This window comes from Platichthys flesus, chromosome 12, assembly GCF_949316205.1.
Source record: "Platichthys flesus chromosome 12, fPlaFle2.1, whole genome shotgun sequence".
Lineage (NCBI taxonomy): Eukaryota > Metazoa > Chordata > Actinopteri > Pleuronectiformes > Pleuronectidae > Platichthys > Platichthys flesus.
The window spans coordinates 9,747,855-9,767,260 of NC_084956.1; the positions used below are offsets into that span (position 1 = coordinate 9,747,855).

General features: G+C 42.6%; 2 protein-coding genes across 3 annotated transcripts; both read left to right on the forward strand.

Annotated features, from left to right (window-relative positions):
- Positions 1-409: 409 nt before the first annotated feature.
- Positions 410-9,130, forward strand: scdb (stearoyl-CoA desaturase b). 2 transcript variants are annotated; one of them, XM_062400962.1, is made up of 7 exons: positions 418-568; positions 2,328-2,458; positions 3,326-3,607; positions 4,438-4,568; positions 4,891-5,096; positions 6,207-6,439; positions 7,374-9,130. In XM_062400962.1, the coding sequence occupies exons 3-7, from the start codon at positions 3,352-3,354 to the stop codon at positions 7,571-7,573; spliced, it is 1,026 nt and encodes a 341-aa protein (XP_062256946.1). In that variant the 5' UTR covers positions 418-568; positions 2,328-2,458; positions 3,326-3,351; the 3' UTR covers positions 7,574-9,130. The 2 variants fall into 2 exon arrangements, with proteins under 2 accessions (XP_062256944.1, XP_062256946.1); XM_062400960.1 differs by lacking the exon at positions 2,328-2,458 and having other exon boundaries at positions 410-568.
- A 2,792-nt stretch (positions 9,131-11,922) lies between these two features.
- On the forward strand, positions 11,923-17,614 carry wnt8b (wingless-type MMTV integration site family, member 8b). Its single transcript, XM_062400404.1, has 6 exons — positions 11,923-12,067; positions 13,017-13,050; positions 14,038-14,176; positions 14,808-14,933; positions 15,031-15,173; positions 16,356-17,614. Exons 1-6 carry the CDS (start codon positions 11,997-11,999, stop codon positions 16,923-16,925), a joined length of 1,083 nt encoding a protein of 360 aa, XP_062256388.1. The 5' UTR covers positions 11,923-11,996; the 3' UTR covers positions 16,926-17,614.
- Positions 17,615-19,406: the final 1,792 nt, after the last annotated feature.

Below are 19,406 nucleotides of genomic sequence, written 5' to 3' on the forward strand. Positions count from 1 at the left end.
CAGGGTTACTTGGTACATAAATGTCACCAGTTATGTTTTAGCCCGATTAACTTCTGCTCTTGAAAACGTTTTCAAAAGTGAATATTAAAAAAAATATATGTATATATTAGTTATGAGTTATGTCAATAAGAAAATAAAATCTAAACTTTGTTAAGTCATTGCTGCAAAGTGCTGTCCCACTTATTTCAGGTTTAATGGGTACAAATGTCAATGTTGCCTGACATCATGGTGTCTGCAACCTCTTGCACTGTTTCATCAGATAAAAGAGTGGAGACATTCATATAAATGATTGAGTAACAGTATCCCCCTTATGATAAGACTGATAATAAAAAACTGAGGGTGGTAAACGTGAGTTAAGGAATCAGCCAATGAAAATTCAGAGCCTGTGACATAATTTCCCCATCGAGCATTTGCTTTAAAACAGACCCAGAATAGGTAATAAGAGGATTTCAGAAACCAGGGATCCACTTGACACAGCTTTATTTTTCATCTTTATCTACATCTCAAGTGTTGCCTGCATCCCCGCGGCTCCAGTGTCCTCTTCTGTAAGGAAACATCTCAGCGCACAGTGAGTATAAAATTACCCATATTTTATTCTTTTAGAGGGACTAAATAAGCTGATCTTTAAATCAGCTTATAAAGTCAGTTTAAAATTTGTATGTGTCACTTATGTTTGAGCACTTCACACCACTTTATGATGAGTGATTACTGTCATAATGCTCTGCTGTGTGTTGCTGTGCAGCTGCTGTGTGGTACATGAAGGCAACACTGCACCTGTGGGGGTGCACACATGGCCAGATTAACCTCCCAGGGGGCCCCGGGGCAAAAGTTTGTTGGGTCCCCATTGACCCCCATAGTATAGCTTACATGGCTGTTTCATTATTCCCCTTAAGCAGAAACCAACCAGTGATCTGTGGCACTCTGTTAAAGAAAGAATTGGCAACAATCTTGGTTATGGATTATTAGTTTAACTCATTATTCAATTAGATAAAATGCCAACAACTCACCAACTGCAGCTTTTCATGTGAATACTTGCAACTTTCTACAGCTTTATTAGACAGTAAAATGAAGAGATTTGTTTCTTTGACTTGTAGGACTGAAATCAATTTGTGTTGTTGGGGCTTTTAGGGCCGCTGAAGGTCTTTGGCCCCTGGGCATGTTATGATCCAACCTTGATCACTGAGATTTGGCACATGTGGTGTAAAGTTGAAGTCAAACACAAGAGACAGTTGTCTATCATTACCATGGGCGATGAACAGGTATTCAAAATATAATTTTCATTCATAGCAATATAACGGAAATCCGGTAGGCTTATATACATATTGCGTATGCATTGTGCAAGCACTATGAGGATGTATAACAAATAATTGATCTACCTCAGATGTGTTTTTTCAAACTTACATAATGTGCCATTTATCATGATAATTATTAATATGCAATTTTTTAAAATTCTGATATGATGTTCGACCATATCGTCCAACATTACACATAACACTGTATGAGCAAATAAGAAGCCAATGGTACAATACATGTCCAATATCTTTTTAAAGCACTTTTCCCAAGTTCTTATCTTACTTTACTAAGTAGAAATGTAAAAAAAAAAGTTTACAGATTCAGTCATTACAAATGATCATTGTATATGGTCTTCATGTGTTGACATGTGCATATTTTTAATACACCTTTAGGATATGTCTATTGTGTTGTTCTCCTAAAGTAGAAATGTAAAAAAAAAGTTATGTCATACTGAACATGAGGGCTGTAGGGGTCAGTAAAAAGTTTCGGGATCAGCATTTAAAGTGATCATGGTAGGTCGGTTTATGTTTACATGGTGAAAATGCTTTCAAAACATGGCGAAATTCTCTCCAACATATTTCCCGAATGGTATTCTCTTACATAATCATTAGAAATGTAACGGAATAGTCACATTTTCCCGAGGGGAATTAATGAATGCAAGGGCTGGGTTCAATTCAAATGATTATGAAATGGCAATTATAATGTTGACATGGTGATAATATTTGTATACAAGGAGGGGGGGGGGCTAACACATAATAGTTTATGTCAACATGGAATAATAACTTGTGTTTTCAGTCTGTACTTGGCTCAGGGCACCGCGAAGTGCAGGTGCAAAGAAAGAATTGGCAACAATCTTGGTTATGGATTATTAGTTTAACTCATTATTCAATTAGATAAAATGCCAACAACTCACCAACTGCAGCTTTTCATGTGAATACTTGCAACTTTCTACAGCTTTATTAGACAGTAAAATGAAGAGATTTGTTTCTTTGACTTGTAGGACTGAAATCAATTTGTGTTGTTGGGGCTTTTAGGGCCGCTGAGGGTCTTTGGCCCCTGGGCATGTTATGATCCAACCTTGACCACTGAGATTTGGCACATGTGGTGTAAAGTTGAAGTCAAACACAAGAGACGGTTGTCTATCATTACCATGGGCGATGAACAGGTATTCACAATATAATTTTCATTCATAGCAATATAACGGAAATCCGGTAGGCTTATATACATATTGCGTATGCATTGTGCAAGCACTATGAGGATGTATAACAAATAATTGATCTACCTCAGATGTGTTTTTTCAAACTAACATAATGTGCCATTTATCATGATAATTATTAATATGCAATTTTTTAAAATCCTGATATGATGTTCGACCATATCGTCCAACATTACACATAACACTGGATGAGCAAATAAGAAGCCAATGGTACAATACATGTCCAATATCTTTTTTAAGCACTTTTCCCAAGTTCTTATCTTACTTTACTAAGTAGAAATGTAAAAAAAAAGTTTACAGATTCAGTCATTACAAATGATCATTGTATATGGTCTTCATGTGTTGACATGTGCATATTTTTAATACACCTTTAGGATATGTCTATTGTGTTGTTCTCCTAAAGTAGAAATGTAAAAAAAAAGTTATGTCATACTGAACATGAGGGCCGTAGGGGTCAGTAAAAAGTTTGAAATGGCAATTATAATGTTGACATGGTGACAATATTTGTATACAAGGGGGGGGGGGGCTAGATACATAATAGTTTATGTCAACATGGAATAATAACTCGTGTTTTCAGTCTGTACTTGGCTCAGGGCGCCGCGAAGTGCAGTATGTACTCGGCCAGCCTCCGTACCTCCCCCCTCTCTCGCTCTCCCTCCCCTCTCTATGTAGCTCTCTTCCTCCCCTCTCTCTCTCTCTCTCTCTCGCTCTCCCCACTGCCTCTCCCCCTGCTCTCCGCTCTTGCATCCTGCTGTGCGCATTAATCTCACCAACTTCTCCCCGGATTTCCTCTGACCCTCTGCGCTCCGCACCCAGGCAAACCTCCCCTCAGCCCCCCGAAAATGACCGAGACGGAAACCAGGGAGCGCCAGCAGCACCGCGGCGGCGACAAGCAGCAGAACGGCGACGCCGTGGCAGAATTGCCGCCGACGACGACGAGGGATGATGTTTTCGACGACACCTACAAGGAGAAAGAGGGACCCAAACCTCCGAGGTCGCTGGTGTGGAGAAACATCATCCTCATGGTGCTGCTGCACACAGGCGCACTTTACGGACTCACCCTCCTACCCTCCGCCTCGGCGCCAACTCTCGCCTGGAGTGAGTATTGTGGCGCACACGATGTTTCAGCCTCCGCAGCTGGGTTTCCTCTGGTGCCTACAGGCCACAGGCAGAGGACAGAATGTGCTGATGTTGTGTGATCACTGTTAATACAGTACACACCGGCCGAGGGGTCATGCCACTGGCAATAATGGAGAATGCGTCACCCCAGGCCTTGTGATTTTCATTATAGGTGTGCACGCTGGTGTACGTCTGCCAGACTATGTCATCCTCCTCAGTTATTTAAGAGCCCTGGCATGTGGCTGCGTGTAAACTACTTGTTGGTCTGTCAGAACTATGTGGACTTCACTCTCTGATAAATAATTAGTGTTTTGTGATCTGTTTAGACTTATGTAAAGGCATGACTCAGATTCGTGAACAGTCCCAACTTTGTGTCCACTCTGTTGCTGCATAATTTTTCCCCTCTCATTGCAATGCTGAGCTGCATATTATTTCACCAGGGGGAAGACAAAGCACAATCAGCCTTCCCATAGACATCCCATTGTGAGGCTGCATGCATGGCACCACAACAGAATGCTCTCTGCCAGCCCAGAAGCCCCCGCTTCAAATCCTGTGTCGTCTTGTCTGGGCCTCACATAGTCAACACATTCAGCGCGTGTTTTTTGAGAGGAGCAACACAAAATTGAGAGGGCAGAGCTGCCCCTGCGCCGTCCCATCTCCGCACACACGTGACTTTTCTCACAGTCCTCCTGGGCAGCAATGGAAAGAACTTGTCGTCCTAGTGACTCTGCCCCCTCGGGGGGTGTAAAAGCAATCTCAGGGTAGTGGTGACACTTCCTGCTTAACATTTCCACCTCTCTTCCTTCCAGCGGTAGTGTGCTACCTCCTCAGTGCCCTCGGCGTGACTGCCGGCGCACACAGATTATGGAGCCACAAATCCTACAAGGCTTCATTCCCCCTGCGAGTCTTCCTCGCTCTCGCCAACTCAATGTCTTTTCAGGTAAAGTTATAGAGTCAATTAATCCACCTCCTCCATGCAGGGTTTGACCACATGAGGCTGTCGCTATGTTCATCTGTTGAAAGTTTCATAAGTCTAAACACATTAAAGAAGAGGTATAGCATGTGACTTCTTGCACCATACATGTTATCAAAGATGCCAATAGAGGATTTATTGATTGAAGTCAATGAAAAGATATCATCTGAGCCGTAAACATTTATTGTTTTGTTGCCACATGTTTCCTGACCTTAATCTGATTGTGCATACCAGGGGTGCATCATATAATCCTCTCTGTATCTCTGCCTGTGTCTGTCCCTGTGAGCAGAATGACATATACGAGTGGGCGAGGGATCACCGCGTCCACCACAAGTACTCAGAGACAGATGCGGACCCCCACAATGCCCTGCGGGGGTTCTTCTTCGCCCACATCGGATGGCTGCTGGTTCGCAAGCATCCCGACGTCATTGAAAAGGGCCGGAAGCTGGAGCTGTTGGACCTGAAGGCAGATGAAGTGGTTATGTTTCAGAGACGGTGAGCGCAAATACCCTACAGACATTATACTTGTTTGTATATTTACTGGAGTCACAGGTCTATCATGTCTTTCTTCAGCGTATGGTAAAACTCTAGTTTTTAGATCTGTGTTAAAGATCCTGGAGGTTATAGAACTAAAACCAATTGGAAAAGAACAACAATCATCATAGGTGATTAGGATGTCATTGACTGTATAGCTGTTCTCAGCCATGCTCTAAAGTCCAGATATTTTCCTGACATTATTCAGAGGAGCTCTATGTGAACATGCAAATGTCCCAATCCGTTGCTCTGGACATTTTACTGAACTTTCATTACCAGCTAACTTGTAAATATCAGAGTGAGCCCATGAGAGAATACATAAGGACAATGTCAGAGAACTTCACAGCGCGTGAGTGGGCGTGTCGATGACGCAGCAGACACAACACTAAAAAAAAATCTAAATAGCAAAGGGAATACAAGTATTCCAGGATGAAATAGAGATGCCACACACGTGGAAGATGTAGGCAAAGATGTCAACTTGGAAATACAAATTGATTTGAGAGCTTCTGGTGACAAGAGCAGACGCTGGGTGGCCTGGATGTTCACATCTTTCCCTCCTTAAGTGATATATGAATATCAAATTCCTCAATTGGCAGTGAAGGTTGACATTGAATACATCATTAATGACGTAGAGTTACCATGTACATTTATTTCCGGGGTTTGCAAGTATCTGACACAAAGTCACTTCCCCTCTGGCTCAGACAGGATGTGGTCCTGTGGCTCATACGGGCCAGAGGTGCCTCGTAGTGACAGATCCAGCGTGAAGGGATGTTTCTAGGCAGTGAATCACAGCGTGCTCACGCAGCGTCCACTCGCTGGTCATTTGTCAACCTTTCTACTCGGCTCTCTGGAAGCGGTGCCAGTTTTTTCATTTGTGCTCTAAGGCAAAGGGGATTACCATTGGCATGAGTGACCCAATCAAAGGCCCTGTCAACTGTGAACAGTGAACTGATGTACATAACTGTGTTACCATGTTTATAATGTAACGTTTAGTGTTTTCTGGTGTTTTTCTGGTTTGATAGAAGAAAATATAGGAGAAGTGAGGATTGATGGTTCTTCTCTTGTTTACAGTCACTACAAGATGTCTGTGTTGCTCCTCTGCTTCGTTGTGCCCACCGTGGTGCCCTGGTACTTCTGGGGTGAGTCCTTTGCCGTGGCATACTTCGTCCCCGGGCTCCTGAGATACGCCGTTGTGCTCAACGCTACCTGGCTGGTCAACAGCGCTGCACATTTATGGGGCAGCAGGCCTTACGACACCACCATCAACCCGAGGGAAAACCCGTTCGTTGCTTTCAGCGCCATGGGTAAGGAAACAGCGTATTGATGACCTACTAATCCTACAGCTGCATTCATGTTTGTGTCATTTTGTGTTTCATTGGTGTGATCTTTGTTATTACTTACAACTTTCTATTTTGTGGTGACTGGTAACACCGTGACGCGGCAAATGTCATCAACTTTGTTCTAAATAACCTTAAATAAATCCCAAGTACAAACAAATATATAGAACTTGAATTAAGAATAAAAACATAATTTTCTTTATGTAAAACATTAACAAAAATGCACATCTTTTCTGCATTGTTTGTTCCATAAAATAAAGGTGAACAACTACAGCAAACATAAACGCCAACACTGGTATGTTTGTGGAGTATCTTTAAGAAAGAGTATCGGAAGTATTTTCTACTTAAATTCACAAATGAAGGTTTCTGATGATATCCGAACATCCGGATACACAAAAGCCACCATCAGGATTCTTTACTACTCGGTGAAGGAGATGGGAATCATTCGTTTGAACATAGTCAGAACTTAATTGTAATGAGGGGAAACCGCTGCACTAAAAGTTTTAGACTTTATCCCTGAAAGAGACCTGAATAAACTCTTACATATTACCTGTGTTGGTTACAGGGTCTTACTGCAGGTCTCGCTGGGATTCACAGCTTTTCAATGAAGTCTTTATATAGAAACATCTTTTACTGTAACCATGACAACTGTGCAGCGTGATAATGATTACAGATTAATTCAGCAGATCTGATTACGATGGTTTGTAAATTGCATCATGTGACAGTCAGCCTGTAAGGTTTTCCCATCCATAAATAAGTCTCCTCTTTAGCCTCCAGTACATGGATTTTGTCTCCACCAGACACTTTGTGTGTTTAAATTACTGTACATTCACCATATCATAATAATTCTCCTCATTATAAACTATATAGCATATCACATTTTTTTGTGTTTGTTTTACAGGGGAAGGCTTCCACAACTACCATCACACATTCCCCTTTGACTACTCCACCAGCGAGTTCGGCTGCAAGCTCAATCTCACCACTGCCTTCATAGACACCATGTGCTTCCTGGGTTTGGCCCAGGACTGCAAGAGGGTGTCAAAGGAGGTTATCACCGCTCGCGTTCAGCGGACGGGTGACTGCAGCATCAGAAGTGGCTGAGTCCCGTTCGCCTGCGAACTCGATTGCAACTGATACCGACATGTCGAACCGAGACAGAACGTAGCCACAGGTATAGCAGCATTTCAGTGGTGGGGTGGTGATTGCCATGCTTCTGATTATAAGTTAAAACTCTTCCTGAGATTAATACTGGCTTCAAAGAGCTATAGCCCTTTTTCATAAAAATTGTGTGGGTCTCTTATACGTTTTGAAGTGTCCTCACTGACTATTAGCCACAGCCGGCCCCTTTGGCGGCAGATGCAAGCACAGCGTTTTTTTCACCATAATATCAAAACAGGCACAAAGAGAATGAAGGTGACTAAGTAAGGATTTAAGTCTTCTTTTTGGCATTAGTAGGACAGACAGCCAAACTGGTCTGTGTGAGCGCTGTGTAAAGGCCGATATTACAGAATAATTTACTGTATCTCCTATTTATTAATGTGCTATTTATTAACAGTCTTTGGCACTTTTTGAGAGCTTTATGAAAATCTTTAACGGTGTGGTGTTTCTACAAGCCAGACTGAGGGCCTTTCACTCTGAACTTCTGTCAGTGCTTTGTCCCATTCCAAAAGGAGTGGTGCTTAATCCTTGTATTTGTCTATTTTTCATTTTTTCATTTTTGTAAGCTCGTAGTCTTACTAAAAATAAGCTGCTATGTTCAAGGCCGATATTTCAAGGGCCCGTTTATCATAGAAGAGTGACCCTGGCTGAAAGTAGGGAATGCGTTCACACCCACCCTCTCCAAACTATCCGAGGGTATCTAGATGAGGATTGATGAGGAGCGCTCTGGCGTAGCATCGAGTATACGTTGAGCCGCCTCACACTTTGTCATTAATCCTCCTCATTCAGATGCTTCTGAACTGAAACATAGAACTAGACTGCTCGCTCTTAATCTGAAGAGACTGAGGTATTTGCATTTACTTTGTATTGGGTTTATATACACTCAGTTGTTTGATTCCCTCTCCCTCAGATACGGCCAATGACGCAGGTGCATTTACCTTTTGTGCTATGTGATATTACATAAACATGCCAGGACTCTTGACCAAATGCCTTAAGAGGGTTGCACATCTGTTTAAAAAAAAATAACTAAAAGTGGGAGTGGGAGTTATGAAAGACAATTAGTGCTTCAATTTTCTGTCTATTCTCGGCTATGTGGTATCTGCTTATAAGGAAAACTTGAAAAACCTGTCGTCCCTTATTTATATTGAAAAGAGAGGGACCTTTCAACAAAACAATGCTTTTGAAATATGATTTAATTTTCTATATCAAATACTTTGCTCTTATACAAGAACCAAACTCATGAATATCATTAACAATACTGTTGTAATACTTGTCCAACTTCCTCTTTTACAGAGCAAAGTTTTTTTTATTTTACAGTGTTAACTTCTTCAACTTTGAATGCCTTAAAACGGCACATTTTTTTCAAAGAATGTTTTTGCCCGCAGTATGTGTACAATGAATAAAACCAAATTTTCTACTTGTGTAAAGTATGTTTTGCTGGTTTTGTTGGAATTCTGTAATATTCCTTATTCGTATACTGAATAAAAAAATATGATCATACCCTTTCTATTTCATCATTTATCTGGCATGCTGCATCAACACCCTATACATATATTGGACTATTATTGAAGTATTGTAGGAAGTATACTATAAATAACTATTCACAAGGCCCTTTAGTAACATGTATGACATAAAGAAACATGGCATAAAAGAATAAAACGTAAGTCATAGAAACTGGAAGCTTTGTTATATATTGCAAATCATATATATCAATCATATTTAATAAGCTATGTTTTCAAACTAAGCAGTGGGACATTTGTTATTTTCAGAAATTAAGTGATAACAGCAGAATGAAATGTAAAAATTGGTTATATAAGTGAAAAAGCACACAGCTTATAACCATGTGTAAAAATGTTCACATAATGCATCACAGTGACGTCTTTTAAGTGATGGTAAAAATCCGTCTCTGCAACATTTTCATAGTGATCAGCCAAGACTTGGTCCAACAGGAGTTAAAAATCTCTGAAGGTTTTTATCTTTATCTTATCGCTGACATCGCAGCCTACATGATTGGGATCTACTGTACCTGTGCCGTTCAGGCTTTATCTCTCGCTTGTTTCACCCTCATCTGTTCTCGGGCGGTGGCCTTTGCACCTGTGACACCTGCGTACTGCACATATTTAAAATGCCTCCAGATATTGTTTCGGAAATGGTTAGGTCCTAGTGTGCACATTTCTATAGATACAACACAGTGTGTGGGGTGTTCTGCAGCTTTGTGTGTTCACCTCTGCAAACAGGCTCTTTATCACTTATTTGTGTGTTCAACTCTGCAAACAGGCTCCTCGTCACTCTGTGTCCGCATGATGGGAGCAGCTCGGTGTCGTCCAACAGGCTGAGATCCACATTTCTTGTAGCAGTTACCAGGGCCTCTAGATCAAATTCATGGCAGCTCCCACTGTGTGAGTCTGGCGTGTTCCGAGGAGGAGAAGCAAGGAGAGAAAGCCTCCTGCATTTGAAACATCTGCGCACTTGCTCCCTCTGCTGGAGAGTCCCTTCACAGTAAACCCACCCTGCCGTCCCAGTGCATCCTCCTTTGTTGTGTGGGAGAACAATACGTGTGTTTTGTTTTTTTTGGCAGAAAACAGTCCGCAGAGCACAGGCACCACAGTGAGTCTGAGCCCAAATACTTTAGCAGCATTGATCCCTGTTGACCCGGTCGGTGACATCAGCTCTGTGTCTATTGGCTGCTGACTGTCAGGCCATCGTCCTCTTCATGTAACACCTCAGTGTGGTCACACAGTCAGCTGGAGCTCGGACGCTCTGCTGGGGTCACTCTCTCGCTTGTGCAACATGGACTGGTGAAAATGTGTAATGCTGCTGCTGCTGCTGATGTTCACTTTGTCACAACTTCTTATATATATATATATATATTTTTTCCTATAAACATGTCCAGGGTCAAATTCCTGTTCAGGTGATTCCATTTGTGCAAAAGCTAGAAATGCACGAACAACACAAAGCCTGTTGCAAGTTTGCTAGTAAAGTTATTTCTCCAATGGCTTTGCACTTTTTTTTAGGTTATCTCCTTAAGCCTAAAACAACAGGATGAACCCCCCCACTTTTGTCTCATTTTACTTGTCATTCCTCTTGAAATCTTAATCCAAAAACATCCCTCAGAACCGCCACAACCCCCTCCTACTCCTCCTCCCCCTCCTCAAAATCACTTTTGCTCTAAATCCTAATTTGCACACAAGACGTTTCCTAAAGGGGGAAAGGGACCTGTGGGTCAGATGGGGTTAGTGGGAAATAACCCTTCATCTCACTGTCAGCTGTATAGGGACCATCTGGATTAGTGATGCAAATGTAGCCTATCATACCTGATCAATGGCTCAGTCCCAATCCTCCTTTTTGTTTTCTGATGGGGGGATTCTCTGACCCTTTAAATTCTGCAGACACAGGCACCCACGGAATTTAAAACATCGAAAAGGTACCTCGTGGATGCTGTTGTTAAATATTGTCCGCCATGAGAAGATTGCTAAAACTCGTCTTGATGACACGAAACAAATACTAATACTACTAATAAGCATGCACCACCACGGATTATAGCTGTTAAATTGATTATTCATTGGTTATTATATCAATATTATGATTGATGCCTTATAAGGATAATCATTTCACCGTATGAGATATAAATTTAGTAGTAGTAGTATTGTAGTCGTCATCATCCAATAGTTGCGTAGATCTAGACTCGCTATTCTGGATGATTATGCGAAGAACCTGTTGCGCATCCGCGTGCAGTTAATCTCTCTGTGGAGATCTTTTTGTTTATTTTTGCGTAAACTGCTTATTCTGCAAATTTAACGTCACTCGACGCTTTTGGTTCCCTGGCGTCACGCGCCTGAGTGAGGGACAGGCCCCGTGTGTCGGGAAGATAAACTGATCCAATCACACTTTTGTTACAGCCATGAATTATTTCATCTAAAACAAACACACATTGCTCTGGTCCTGTCGCAAAGTGTCCTTCTCCTTCCAATTAATTCTCATCTGCGTAAAATAACTTAAATAAATTCGATCTCGTTCCTCGGAGCTGCAGAAACTCGGGGGATCAGTGTTACACTTTCCTCTGCGGGATTAAACTGATCTTCCATCCGCCGCTGAATGGAGGCAGGGAAGCCACGGTTGCCCGGCCCCGAAGGCCCAGGGTGCCCTTTTGATCACTTCACTCTCTCCCCGGTGCAAATACCTCTGATTGGCCCGGAGGCTGAGAAGAGGGAAAATCTTTAATTAAGCAGATAATCTCTCGTTGGGACGAGAGTGGCTCCATTTCACAGCCCCCTCCTCGACTCCTGCAGGCCCACTGCTGAAGTCTGATGTGCAGGGAGCTCAGTTTCCTCTCCATCGTCGGAGCGTCTGGACCTCACCTGGCAGGATGTTCATGCATCTGGAGGTTTTCTACTACATCTTCATTCTCCTGGCTCACTCGAAGTCCTGCTGTTGCTGGTAAGTTTGGTTTATTATAGTATATTGTTTGTTTTTTAAATCAGCACATCCCTTAATTGGTCTTCATTTTGAACTCCAATATTACTTGGATTGCTTCATTGACTACACTAGCACTACTTCGTAATAAAGTCTGAACCCTTATAGATGGTTTATAAGTGTAACAACCTGTTTTAATTAATGTGTTAATATTCTATAAATCAGTTGTACCATTACTAAGAACAACATTTGGCTTTGCGTGTTATTAAAACTCATTTGGACTGGATTTTATCATCTACTTGCAAGAGGGTTGCACCAAACTCTATTTATTAACCATCAATCATCACTTTAATTTAAACACTGGAGGATTTAAATCTATTTATTAATAATTCATTGACATTTTGACAGCCGATTTGATGCTATATCATAAAAATGAGACATTAAAGAGGTCATGGGACTAGAACAATATTTTTTTTACATAGACATTCCTGCTGCAATTAGGCTAGTCTGCTGGTTTACTTATTTACTGTTTTACAGATTGCTTGCTCTTTAATTATTAAATCTGTTTATGCCATCCAATGCCGCAGAGCTGCTGAATGGCTTTCCATTGTTCTCAGAGCACAGTGACAATAAAGATCTATCTTTATCTGCTTAATTTGCAAATATAAGGGATAAACAGCAGCCAACATCATTGACAATTTAATTGAATTCAATTCAAATCAAATCAAAGTTTATAGTCACATGCATAAGCATTGATAATATATTTAATTTCCTACCCAGTGTGCTTCAGCTCCCACATGTCCTTACAGTTTATCCTTCTTTTACGAAAGTAAAAATATTGCTCAGTAATGTTTGGATGCTCACCGGTGTCACGGTTTAACATGTTACAAAGCGCACTAATGAGAGATGTGAGCGGAGGAATTTGTGAAGCACTCTGAGCTTCCCTGAGTGAATAAGCTGTCTTCTTTTCCAGGTCAGTGAATAATTTCTTGATGACTGGACCCAAGGTAAGCCAACGTTCTTTTGATCTTTTTTTTTTTAACCCTGTCCTTTTGCGAGAGAGTAGGCGGTGAAACATGGTTTCGGTCTGTGTTGTGTTTTTTAGGGATATTGTCCTTGAGAACCCTTAAATCAAGGGCATGGGCGAGCTCAGGTATCTGCCCAAATGCAACAATGGCTCTGATGATATATCAGTGATGTTCTTGGCCCTTTGTGATTTTTTCTTTCCCCCCTCCGTACACTTGACCTTATTCAGCGGCTCATGTGCGGGCTGAATGTGTGAAGAGGCGAGGGTAGCCATGGCTGTAGTGGGTGGTCATCATTAGCGGGTGAGACCCCTGTGAAAGAGGTGGTGCTCCATTTCCCCAATGGCCACTTGAGACATATTAGTTATATTATCGTTCACACAGTCTGGACAAGCAGCAGAGCGGCAGCCGAAAGCCGAGGACAGAGCCCGCGGGTTAGAGAGCTCTCTGCAGTTAAAAAAGTATGAAGATGTCAAATTTCAATCAGGTTGTTATAATGTCAGTGGAAGTCAGTTTTAATCTCAATGTCTGAATTGTTGAGGCCTCTTTTTTTAAATATTTGTTATCCACGTCTTTAAAAGCAAAGAGGCGAGACACATTTTAAAACCCCCAAAGCATTTGAGTGTTTCTGTCCAAGTCCCCCCCAAAAAAAGTGACAGAGATTTATCTCAAGTTGAAGAGTACAATATTTGAAGTTATAAATATAAAAGAGGTTCAAAGAAACTTTCATCAGTTGCATGACCCAGGAATGTTCTCATAATTTGTTGCATCCATCACATCTGACTCTTTACGTGGAATCTGTGTCACATTTTTGCATTTGGTAAATCTTTGCTAAAAGGGTTATGATGTGTTTTATTCTCCTACTGTGCTCATATCTGGGTACCACATCAAACCACAACCACCTCATCTTCCTCAACCTCTGTTTCTCAGGATGACGGTTTAATACATGTCTTGTCTCTGTCCGTGCAGGCGTACCTGATCTACTCCAGCAGTGTGGCGGCGGGCGCTCAGAGTGGCATAGAGGAGTGCAAGTATCAGTTTGCATGGGACCGCTGGAACTGCCCCGAAAGAGCTCTGCAGCTCTCCACGCACAGCAGCATACGCAGCGGTAAGTCCCCTGAGCTCCACCAGCCTTCAGACATCTCTACATAGCAGCCATACGCTAACAAAGAGAGAGAGAGAGAGAGAGAGAGAGAGAGAGAGAGAGAGAGAGAGAGAGACGGAATTCTGGATGGTACATATCCATAGAAGTTTGAGAAAAAAACATCTTGTGAGCCTCTTCGTCTTTCAGGCTGCGTGTCCCGTCTCAGGGGGCAGGGTTTTCTTTCTTCGGTGAATGGGAGATGTTTGCTCAGTGAAAACATTCATCAGCCTGTAGAATAGTTACAGTGGCAATGGTCAGAGGCAAATCAAACACGTTAATCCACTGCACAACAACACCCGAATTACTGCCTCTCTTGGCAGCTTCTAAAAGAATATGTTGACATTCACAAGACCAACAGTCATTGAGTTAGGGAAGAAAAAATCGACTCTAAGTTTAGATACCCGGATTCATGTTGTTTAACAGAATATGAGAAATCTAATCTTCTTTTTAAAGCCATTTTATACATGAAATGGTCACCTAAATACTGCATGTAGTCATCAGTTGTATGCAATTACACTTAGAGGAGAGTTTGATATGAAGGATACAAGTCCTGACCGACCTCTGAGTGATAGTTAACAAATGTCTCTGTTTGCAGCAAATCGGGAGACGGCATTCGTTCACGCCATCAGCTCTGCTGGGGTCATGTACACTTTAACCAGGAACTGCAGCCTCGGAGACTTTGACAACTGTGGCTGCGACGACAGCAGGAACGGACAACGTGGTAAGACGGACGTCTACATATGTCCCCACTGCCAAATGCTTACTTTTCAATATCAATGAAAGAACAGAGGTCCATTTATTCTTAACGTTTTTCCCAGGTGGTCATGGTTGGCTCTGGGGCGGCTGCAGCGACAATGTCGGCTTTGGAGAGGCCATTTCCAAGCAGTTCGTAGATGCGCTGGAGACGGGGCAGGACGCACGGGCAGCCATGAACCTCCACAATAACGAGGCTGGGCGCAAGGTACAGTAGATGCTCCCTCCGTCAACTTGGCACTGAGAGTCGAGCCCCTCTTAGGAGCTGCAGGACAATCATGACACTTTAGACGCTTGATTTTGAACCATACAGTATTTAAACGGTACCTCGTACGAGATTTTTTGGGGGAATCTCTCCCGGGGCCTCCGATTGATTCCGCTGTGTAAAGCACCTTTTGAATCATTTTTTCCCCGCTTAGAATTACACTGAGTGTGCCACCCAAGAATCCCTTTCACGTCGCTATAAGTGAGGTGCCACTCGTCCCCAATCATAACAGTGTGTTCGGTGTACCAGAAGGGCCTATTTACCAGTGCTGAATGCCCCTTATGACAATACCTCAACTCGAGAATCTCAGGATCACTGGTGCAGGCTTAATTAGAGATCCTGCGGAGCCAGACATTGCACAGCATTCTGTATTATGCTGCTTTTTAAAATAAGTGTTTAGTTTTTATTCTTGCAATACGGATCCCACATTTATGTTGGTCTTTGTTTGGCCCCGAGGGAGTCTGAGGGGACCACAGGCGTGCAGCTGAAGTGCTCTTTGTTTACGGTGCCTTTGCTCCCCCCCCGTCGGGCCCTAGGATCCCCAAGGCACCTGGAGCATCATTGTAACAGAAAAAAATGGGGATAGAGTGAGAGAAAAACTCCTTTTTCATTTCTCCACTCAATGGGACCCTCCATTGGGTCTTCTCACACTAGAAAACATGTTGATAATGAACATGCTAAATAAATACTCCTATTTCATCCTGGGGGACAATGGGGCTCGATGTGAAACTTTGATTCAGCCTCACCTCAACAGAAAGTTCATCCCCTCCTCGCCAAAAGAAAACGCTCCTTTTCAGATGACAGCTCTTTTGTGTCAAGTAAAGTCAGGAAACACGGGGGACGACACAGAAACTCAGCAATGGACCATGAAACTATCATTTCTTCCTTTCAGCGTATTCAGCCTTTCTTTACTTAACTGGAAAACTAGAATACTATCAGTTAATCGGACAACACACCAATCAGGACACAATGGACATCCAGGCCTTCACTAACATACTCCTATACACATTTAAGCCTACAGAGAATCCTATTGCACACAACCAACTTCTTACTATTTTCATATACAACTGTGGGCAAAACATAATATTCTTTCAACAAACAATCTCTCTGTTTCTCCCCCTTTAGGCTGTTAAGGGGACCATGCAGAAGACGTGTAAATGCCACGGTGTGTCTGGAAGCTGCACCACTCAGACCTGCTGGCTGCAGCTGCCAGAGTTCAGGGAGGTGGGCAACTACCTGAAGGAGAAGTACCACAGGGCGCTGAAGGTGGACCTCCTCCGTGGAGCCGGGAACAGCGCAGCCAGCCGAGGGGCCGTGGCCGAGACCTTCAGCTCCATCTCCCGCAAGGAGCTGGTCCACCTGGAGGACTCCCCAGATTACTGCCTGGAGAACCGCACCCTGGGCTTCGCGGGCACAGAGGGCCGCGAGTGCCTCAAGAAGGGCAAGAGCCTGAGCAAATGGGAGAAGCGGAGCTGCAAGAGGCTCTGCGGGGAGTGCGGCCTGGCCGTGGAGGAGCGGAAAGCCGAGATGGTGTCGAGCTGCAATTGCAAATTCCACTGGTGCTGCGCGGTGAAGTGTGAGCAGTGCAGAAAGACAGTGACCAAGTACTTCTGCGTGAAGAGGGGAGGTCAGAGGGGAAGGAACGAGAGCGCCGGCAGCCGCCGCAAGAACCTCAGACTGAAGAAGAAGCACTAAGCATCTTCATCGCCTGCTGTGCCACGACCACTTTCAGACTCTGTGCATGTTCAGATAGTGTGTGTTATGGACAAAATTCACAATTTTTTTTTCTCTTTCTACAACCTTTATTGCCAGTTTTGTATTAAAATTTAAAAACAGTGGGCCGCACACAAATCCACATGAAGCCACGTTTGGAATACATGTATTTAAGATATATTTTTTTATTCTTTTTTAACATTTTAATAGTCACCAAGCATTTGAACATAATTTCTTTAACTTCAAAGTTCTCCACAACATGATTTATTTATTTCCATACATACAGAAAAAAATCTAGGGGAAATGATTAATTATTTTTCGAGTGACTGATGATCTGACTTTTGAACATTGACACAATTAGCTTTTAAAAATCCCAATTTTTAAGAATCAGTCAGGGTTGTGTTCTCATGAATTGTGCCATTGATGAATGTCATGTATCACTTCCAGGCTTTGAATTTATTCAGAAAACATTTTAACATTTTTGGACTCACTATGCTCTCCCACTGCCCTGGCCTTTGCTGCCCTCCTGATGTATTTAATTGTACATAAAATGAAGCACTTTGTACTGTACATTGTTAATTTATTGCACAGCGTTTCCTAGTTTTGTTTGTTAGTCGCTTATATGGTTTGTTTTCTATTAAAATGTAAGGTAAGACAAATAAATTCTTGGATCTCATATATTATACTGCCTGAAGAAAGCGCTCGTCCTGCTCTTTGTGACAGTAATACCTGATGCTCCGCAGCAAACTCAGCCTTGCTCTCCTCATTGTTCACGTCGGGGTTAGGATACTCGGGGGCCACAACAAGAAGAATGGAAAACTTTCCAGCGCACTCTTCCGTCCATCACGCCTTTCTCAATTTCGCCTCAACAAATACCTCCCCGTTCTCCCCCTCATCATGGTAATCCTCAAAGAGCCCCCTAACTCCCTGGCGCTTGGAAGTTTCTTTACTGTTTAATACTGGTTTAATTAACTTTGTCCAGACAGAGTAGGGCTGTGGGGGTGGAGGGCATGAGGCAAGTCGCCCTTAAAAAATCATCCCGCCTCTAATTTTGTATGCTAATCTCCTTTTTCACGCTGCACCTCCTTAGGAGCAGGGAAAAGAAATGTTGGGAAAACTTTGGGTTGCCTGTGCAGGGCTTCCTGTGGCTGTTTTATTTCTGGGCCCACCTATTTGGATCCTTTCACTCCTCTAGGGCCTTCCTTTGCTCGATTTAACAATGAATGCAGAGCTAATCAGCTCTCTCGGAAATGCACCACTGTCGAGGAAGGTAATCCCTTCTTCTCCTCTCTCAATGGGCCGTCGCCTTCTAAAGGACTTTGGGAAAAGGCTTTGCACAGATTCACACTGTTCGCTCAAAAGAAGTTAGTTCAAGTATTGTGCCCAAACAAGTGGGTTTTATAAACACATGCTTGCCAGGATACTCACCCCACCTGCGAGTAAGAGGTGCCAGGCCCAGGCGGACCAGCACATGGCAGCTGAGGCCGAGACCCTTCAGAAGAGATGGGACATGAAAGAGCAGATTAGAGTTCCCATTGAGAAGGGGGCGTTCATTTCTGCACCTTCCTCCTTTTGCTCAATGAAGTGTCAAGGAACCACCTTGTTGACATCTTATTTACCAAATAATGATCATAATCAAAACTCCTCCTTCCTCTGGTGACCCCTGTGGCCCGGCTGGATTGCTCTGCCTGGCACGCAGCGAAAACCCTCTCAGCAACAAAAGGACCAGCATACCAAGCTTTTACCCCACGGCTCTGTGGAAGCTCTGCAATTTACTCTGATCAGGGAGAAAGACTGCGCCACATCCAAATCCAAAATGTTCATTTATAATATTCTAAAGGAAACGCAAACATTTGAATTAGTACTTGGTATTTTGTGGTAAGACATGTTTTAAAACCTTGAAAATCATTTCAACTTTGCCTTTTCCTTTTTATCAAGAATATCTTTGTGAAAAGTAACACATTTGAAACAAGTACAAACAAATTTATGGATTAAATGAACGAAAACGCTTTAAAGTTCATATATCATACTTTAAGACTGGTTCAGGATGATCTTAAAGTATGATATATGAACTTTAAAGCGTTTTTTTGTGTACTTGTTTCAGCAGAAACTGTCCTTCTTCTACCCACATGTAAATATAAGCACACAAAGGCGAGTCTGCTAACACAACATGTGTGGGAAACCACAGAAAAACCTGTTTGGTCATTTTAATATTCAGCTGTTTGACACGTTAGTCACACTTACTGCTAATTCAGTCAAGATGAGGCTCAGAAGAAAACTAGAATAGCACTCAGAAGAGCACATACCTCCGCCGAGGCCCAACAGTCCCCTTAAATTCAATTAAGCTGCACCAAAATGCACATACTCATAAATGTCAGTCCTCCAAGTCTGTTTTTCTTCAAGATCCATTGATGATTCCCTGAGAAATCAGTGAAAATATATGAAAAAATGTGAAAAGAAATT